Source organism: Triticum aestivum, chromosome 5A (assembly GCF_018294505.1).
Source record: "Triticum aestivum cultivar Chinese Spring chromosome 5A, IWGSC CS RefSeq v2.1, whole genome shotgun sequence".
NCBI lineage: Eukaryota > Viridiplantae > Streptophyta > Magnoliopsida > Poales > Poaceae > Triticum > Triticum aestivum.
The window spans coordinates 20,800,478-20,807,580 of record NC_057806.1 but is presented as its reverse complement, the minus strand read 5'-3'; the positions used below and the strand labels follow the sequence as shown (position 1 = coordinate 20,807,580).

General features: G+C 39.0%; 1 protein-coding gene across 11 annotated transcripts; it reads left to right on the top strand.

Moving 5' to 3' along the window:
* The first annotated feature begins 487 nt into the window (after positions 1 to 487).
* Positions 488 to 6,844, top strand: LOC123102052 (uricase-2 isozyme 1). Of its 11 annotated transcripts, XR_006448721.1 has the most exons (10): positions 1,187 to 1,241; positions 1,590 to 1,699; positions 2,163 to 2,241; positions 3,692 to 3,750; positions 3,829 to 3,979; positions 4,141 to 4,269; positions 4,362 to 4,428; positions 4,910 to 5,067; positions 5,143 to 6,193; positions 6,259 to 6,844. XR_006448721.1 is itself a non-coding variant. In XM_044523328.1 (3 exons), the coding sequence occupies exons 1-3, from the start codon at positions 569 to 571 to the stop codon at positions 2,267 to 2,269; spliced, it is 285 nt and encodes a 94-aa protein (XP_044379263.1). In that variant the 5' UTR covers positions 488 to 568; the 3' UTR covers positions 2,270 to 3,099. The 11 variants fall into 11 exon arrangements, 1 of the variants encoding a protein (XP_044379263.1); XR_006448722.1 differs by lacking the exon at positions 1,187 to 1,241 and adding an exon at positions 582 to 623 and having other exon boundaries at positions 4,141 to 4,428; XR_006448717.1 differs by having other exon boundaries at positions 3,695 to 3,750; positions 4,141 to 4,428.
* Positions 6,845 to 7,103: the final 259 nt, after the last annotated feature.

Here is a 7,103-nt window from a genome sequence, read left to right as displayed (position 1 = left end):
CCTCTGCTGTACATGTGTCAAGGATGAGATTCACATGATAATTTGTTTTGTTTGGGCCTTATGCTGTACTGTATACAACTGAATTACTTTTTGTGTTTTATGATTTAGTCAGTAGCCAATCAATGTCAGTGATAATATGTATCTTGTGATTCTTTCTTCGTGTGCCGGTCATGGTTCCCTGATGCTGTTTAGATTTGTGATTCCCTGACGAGGTTCCCTCACACACGCAGGTGCATGACAGAGCCGGCTGCGTGTGGTGCCGCGTGCGGGGGGATTCTTCTTCCACTCTGGCAATCTGGTAAGCCACCGGTTCCCTACCTGCTCTACTCTGCTCCACTGTTCTTGTACGAGTTTCAGTTTTTCAATGATTTTTTTATAACCTAAAAAAGTCAGCTCTGAACAAATGCGACGTGAGACTCACACTCAAATTTTCTGTGTTTTATTTATGATTTAGAGAGCAGCCAAGCAAGGTTATTGAGATATGTATCTTGCGATTCTTTGTGTGTCGGTTACGTCTGCGGGTACGGCTGCACGAGTTCATGTTTGTCATTCACACGTGCAAATTGTGATGCCTGCTGCTTGCGACAGTTTCGCCCCTGTTCTTCTTCTACTCCGGCAAGATGGTAAGCCACAGGTTCCCTCCTCTGCCTTGCTCTGCTCTACTGTACTTGCAATGCCTTTTCTTGTTTCTATCACCTAAAAAAGGCATCAGAGAAACATGTTTCAGTTTTATAGGCCCTCAAGTGCTAAATTAGCTCTGATCTTGTCCATGTCAGTGATTCCTACAAGATTCTTGTATGTGCCATATTTTGTAAAAACTCTTCTTCACGGATCGGATTGTTTGCAGCTATTTACTTGACGATAGAATGATGAGATTCGCATCAAAGTGTTTGCAACTTTTGATGTGTCAAGGGTTCTTGACACATCAAGGCCTCTGCTGTACATATGTCAAGGATGAGATTCACATGATGATTTGTTTGGCCTTATGCTGTATACAACTGTTTTTTTTGCGTGTGTTATGATTTAGTCAGTAGCCAATTAATGTTAGTGATATATGTATCTTGTGATTCTTCATGTGGCGGTCATGGTTCCCTGATGCGGTTTCGATTTGTGATTCCCTGGCGAGGTTTCCTCACACACACAGGTCCACAACAGAGCCGGCTACAGGTTGCATGTTGTGTGTGTGCGCGCGGGGGGTGGGGGGTGGGGGGGTGGGGTTCTCCTTCCACTCCGGCAATCTGGTAAGCCACCGGTTCCCTCCCTGGTCTACTCTGCTCCACTATTCTAATGGGTTGATTTTAGTGCTGACAAATAACTTATATTCCTGTATGTCTTCTATTTTCTCCTTAAAACTTATATTCCTGGTAGATCCACTAATAGTCAAAAAGGAGGATTATGATAATTGAGCAGACTGTTTCTTCTGAATTATTTGCTAATTTTGTTTTTGTTTTGACAAATAACTTTCTTACATTTACTGTGGTAAATATTCACATTGGTATATTGCAAAATGTCATGGTAAAGGAAAAAGTCCCTCCCTGATGAATCATTTCAGAGTTATCTAATTACTTATACAATGGACTTCTTTTCAGGATTCAAACTTGGTTCTGAAAAGCACACCACAGAGGTCACCGTGAAGAAGTCTGGAAGCCTGCTTATAAATTCTGGGATACAAGGATACTCCCTGCTAAAGACAACTCAGGTGTTTCTTTCACTAACTTGTCTTGGTCCTTTTGCCACCATTCCCAAAGAAACAGACCTTGTAGTTCCTGCTAAATTCTGGACTCTGCATATTTCTCCAACTCTGCTTGAGCTCTAATATGATAGGGATTTATAGGAGATTATTAAGTACGAAGGCATCTGTAGCCTTACCAGAAGTTTTTCCATGGTTGATGGGATATGAGACGGTCCTTGTAGAAGACCGTTGAAATAGGAATGGGCATGCTACAGCTATGTCAATATGTCATGTATTCATTCTTTTTGGGATCGAATGCAACATGTCAGCAGGCAGGAATTTTGTTAGATGTAGTGTCACATAAGCAAAATAATTTAATTAGTTTTAGCTGAAGCGGAACTGTTTTACTTTAGTATTACGGAAATAGGCTTCAGGTGCAAGTAATAAATATTGAATTCTCATCACTATCTATCTCAGTCTGGATTTGAAGGATTCGTGAGGGATCGCTACACCCTTCTTCCTGAAACAAGAGAAAGAATTGTAGCTACAGAAGTAACTGCTTGGTGGAGGTTTGGGCACTCTTCCCCATCTGCCTGAAATGTTCTCTTTTTGCACAATGCTGATGGTCATTCAACCCTTTTATTTATTGTCCATAGTAATTCTTCAATTCAAGGCGACAAATCAAGTGTCAGTATTACTATGATATTTTTAAGTTGGACTGTCGCTTGTTTGTCCAGTGGAGTAGCACTTCTATTGCTGTTGGTCTTGGACAAGCATAGTTCTTTTACACATACTGTTGCCAGTATCTTTTGGGTTTTCAAGCTAATATGAGCCATGTTACAAGTTATGTAGAGGAGCTCATGACAAATTATTAGCTTTTAAATTGCATGTCTACTCCAATACATGTCAAAGTACTACCTTTTATATGCCCACAGTGTATATTCCGCAGGCTGCACACATCTTAGAAACTTTCCGATGCTTGCTTACTACTCCCTCTGTCCCAAAATAAGTCTCTCAACTTTGTACTAACTTTAATATAAAGTTATATTAGAGTTGAGACACTTATTTTGGGACGGAGGGAATACAACTTTGTCTAAAAGCTTCCTTCCCTGTACTTTTGGCATAGCTTAGATTTTTGTTGTCACCTCTCTTGGGCATTAGGGGATATCCTACAGCTCAAAGCATTTCTGATCTGATCCTAATCCGCTTTTGGGCTTATGGATTTCTTAAAATTCGTTTACTTAAGAATACAGTTTCCGGTGTTTACTGAATATAACGTGCTTTCTTTTGCATACTTTTGGTAGTTTTTCCGAACGATTGATCACATAGATGGTTCTGGATGGTCAGATATATCCACTTAATACACTGTGCTAATAGATTTGCCTTATAGCACACTATCTATGCTAATAGTTTCGCCTTATAGTGCACTACCTGTGCTTAAATAGTTTTGTAGACATTTGAAGCCTCTTGGCTGAAAAAGTTCAATCTACAAGGTGCATGATGAAGGATATGAAAGCTGTAGCAAAAGGACTTGCTGATGCTTCCAATGATTTAAGCTAATACTATAAAGCATTGCATCTAATACATATTCTTTATAACTAAATAAGATTTGGTATTTGGTTTAAAGTCCAAAGTTTGCTTGAAAGAAGTTTTGGAAGCTGATATTTTTTTCTGTCATGTCTACTAGGAACAAAAAGGAAATGCCTACATGTCAAATCCTCATATGCAACACGGATGTCTTGTATTTATGGGATTGTTCTCATGTGATAGTTTTTCCTATGTAATATGAACTTATATAAAGGCACAAGATTGCTCTTCATTTTTTGCAGACCCAATAGAGGTGCATAGAGAAGAGACTTGATTAGTCTACACTATGTCTTGTTGATTGCAAATACCACTTTGACTCATCTCATCCCCTCGATTCATGCTTGTTTTCTTTATTTTGGCTATTGATCCATATATTGGATGCTCTCGGACGTAGCACAATGTCAATGCTGACATATGAGTTTTTTCTCTCAGCAGATGAGAGTCTGGAATGTTCCATCCAAATAGTTTAATCAGAAACTGCACTGGCAAAGGTGAGTGAGCACTAATCCATCATTATATGCCTGCTGATATGAGTTGCTCAAATGATTAAAATTGTGTTTGCGCTCCAGGTCTAGAGGATGTAGAGGAGCTCCAGTTTGATCCTAAGGATGGCATTGCTTTTTTTTTTCTTCTTATGTTCCAGTTTGCAGCAACATCTCCGACACCCTCTCGACGAATTGCAGGTAGATTGTAGCTGAGGATGCGGCGATGACCACCGAGGTATGCCCTTCTCTCCTTGCCCTTCATGCTGGCTTCAACAAGGCCGAAAGATCTTCAGTCTTTTACAAGGTCAACCCCGCCTTCCTTGCAATCAATCTGCTGGCGACAGTAGAAATTAACAGTCCTTTGTATGTGTTACTACATGGTGGATATACGTGCAGGACCGGAGTGCATGCTCGGTGGCAGAAGCATCAGGGTGCTCCACGCTCAACATCTTCTCAGCATAGCTGCTCGATCAGTAGTTTTGATTGATCTATTTGATAATTTAAGCCATCCAGTTGATGTTCTTGGTTCGCTCATGCTCTTTTCTTATGTTGTTGTTTAATCACTATTGGCTTGGATATTCTCTATAGCATCTCAACAATTCACTGCAATTGGCCAGGTTATTCTGTATATTTGATACTGTACGAGAGTAGCAGTCGGACTCAAAAAATCACAACATTCTGCAGGTACAGCAACCACTTGACGCCGAGCCTTGATCTCATTTTTATGAGTAGGTTATAAATTTTTAGTAACTAAATTCACATTAGTTTTTGAAGCACAAATTGATGTCTGTAAGTTATTTAGGATAACATTTTGCTCCATTTGGTAGATATATAACAAGACAATATAGAGGGATGTAGAGAGCTATTTTGTTTGTTAAAATAAACAGTGGAAACGGTTAGTTTTAATCAGATATGTTTGCTGAAATCCATTTGGATTTTTTTCTCTTTTCTTAGTTTGGTCGCACATGGATCAGCTTAGCGTGTCTACCTTTTTCACTAAAGTGTGGATATTTATGTATAGAGTAAAACGTGTCCATGCTATTTATTTTCCATAGTCATTGTTGCCTATACCATATTTACATTGCTGTCTTTATTGTCCTTATCTGATGATAGCCCATTGGGAAATGAAAGAAAGTGGGTTAAATACTTTGTTTCTTTATTTTAGGTCCAAATTTACATTGATTGTTTAGTGGTTCATCGAAATTCTTCTGCCTATGACTTTGAAATTGGCCAGTAAAAGCCAACATCCACCCTCTTCACAGCCGCAGTCAGGGATTCGTTCATTTTAGTGTGAGTAAGGATGGGAACATTGATCTATATATGGTAATATTTCATGCTGATTTCATTTCTCATTTCATTGATCATCCATGTTACTCCTTTGACAAATGATATTTATAGTACTTCTGGATGACAAAGACTTCGAGTTCTGTGTGAAGCTCCAAAAGGAATACCTATAAGACTCCTTCATCAACTTAGTAAGATTGCATATGCCCTTTGCGTTGCACAGGTCCAACGCCTCGCTCCTCTACTCATAGTGAAAAAAAACTTAGGTACTCTGAAATTTATCTTTTCTTCCCCTCACGCTTTGTTAGGTTAGATCAATAGTTTTATCTTATTGGACCTGTGCATTTTGAGAGTCCGAAATGGGAACATTAAATTTACTTGGACCCTATCTTATTCTCATATCTGTAACTAGCTTTCCTTGTCATTTAGAAGGGACGACCTAAGGAGTAGAGAGATTCGAGGCAATCAAAATCCTGCATATGTATGTTTACAGGCGTTTGATAATCCTACGCCAGGGCCACATATATAGGGACATTCAAAATTCTACACCAGGTTCACGTATATAGGGACATATTCAGCTGAGGTTCACGTATATACAAACCTGAAACTGTATGCTTCAAACCGGATGTGGCAGTAATCCACTCATCATGCAAAACAAAACAAAAATCTGTTACCTAGCATGTATTTGTTTGTACAGATGATGCAATGTACTACATTTTGTTTGCATAATACATCACCTAGCATGTATTTGTTATAATCGAGCACCGCGACGAATCTGTTATTTACCTTAGGAGGGTAAGAAAAAACACAATCAATGATATTATACATAATTCTAGACATTGTTTTAGAGTATGTTATAAAGTATATTTTTCTTCTAGTAAATGTTGGAAATGTCTATGTACTTTTTTCTCCCAATATGTTATGGTCATTTTCCTGCTATGCGTATAAATTTCATGGCCAGCTTACCAACTGGTGGTTGGCGATCCTTTCTATCTTCTTCCTCGCCGGCTCGATAAATCTCTCGGTTTCCTTCTCCTACCACTCTTCCTCCCTTGTGCTCTGTAACTCGGCCATTGATGTGGCTGTTAGTAATAAGATGGTAATATTTGTTTTATAGAAATACTTGTTTTTTGCGGGTGTTTAGAAATACTTGTTAGTTGCACAGGTGTACCCTGCAAGGAATAATTTTACAATGGAAATGCATATCTGTTGAATTGATTAGTTGCACAGGTGTACCCTGCAAGGAATAATTTTACAATGGAAATGCATATCTGTTGAATTGATGACTAAACAAGTTTGCGGGCACATCTCTGAAAATACAAGCAAATACAGACATAGATTTAAGGGTTCTCATTCATTTAAATCTCAATGTTGAGAGAAGCCGATCTTTGGATATGAGTATTTTCTTCCCTGTTTGCGTGATTGTTTAATTGAATGGATAACTATGTCTCCTGAATATTGTCCCATATAATTGTTTTAAATCTACCGAATTAGTTCTCTAAATCAGTTGATATTTTGCAAAGCTTCAAGCTTTAGTTTTTGCACTTCATGACATCAATTGTTTGTGCAGATTCAAGATTTATTTCTGTACTGGATGATAGCAGTGATTAGTGGATTACTGTCACATGCTGCTGTTGTCATCCATATCTCCTCAGGTGCCTTAGGTTTGTGATGCGAAAGTTGTTGTACATATGTAAATTGTTCTGTTCTTCTTTCGCCAAAACATTAATAAGCCCGCGATACACTTTGCTTCTTTTTTATCTAATGTCTATTTGTAGACTAAGTGTTTTATTTATGATAGTGGATTTCTGGCGTACATGTGAATATCTCATGTATATACAATCAGTACATTCACCTGAACGAGAATGTTAGCAAGCAGAGCGGGGTTGCGTCTTGTCCTTCTAGCATCGAAGGTCCGGTGCACCCATGTGTGTGCCTTTGCTGGTTTCTGACTGTCACAAAGAAGTCAGAGCTGTGGGCGGCGAGGCCACTGCGGCAACAATGGCTATGAGGACAGTTTTCAGCAAGCGGTGCTCCCTGAATGTTGCGTTGAACTACGTCGTTGCGTGGCTTGC

Excerpts from the sequence above, each read along its gene's own strand:
- LOC123102052 (XM_044523328.1), top strand. The coding sequence starts at position 569 with ATGCCTGCTGCTTGCGACAGTTTCGCCCCTGTTCTTCTTCTACTCCGG. Across the intron at positions 624-1,589 it reads TCTTCTACTCCGGCAAGATG|GATTCAAACTTGGTTCTGAA; the intron begins GTAAGCCACAGG and ends ACTTCTTTTCAG. Across the intron at positions 1,700-2,149 it reads CCCTGCTAAAGACAACTCAG|TCTGGATTTGAAGGATTCGT; the intron begins GTGTTTCTTTCA and ends TATCTATCTCAG.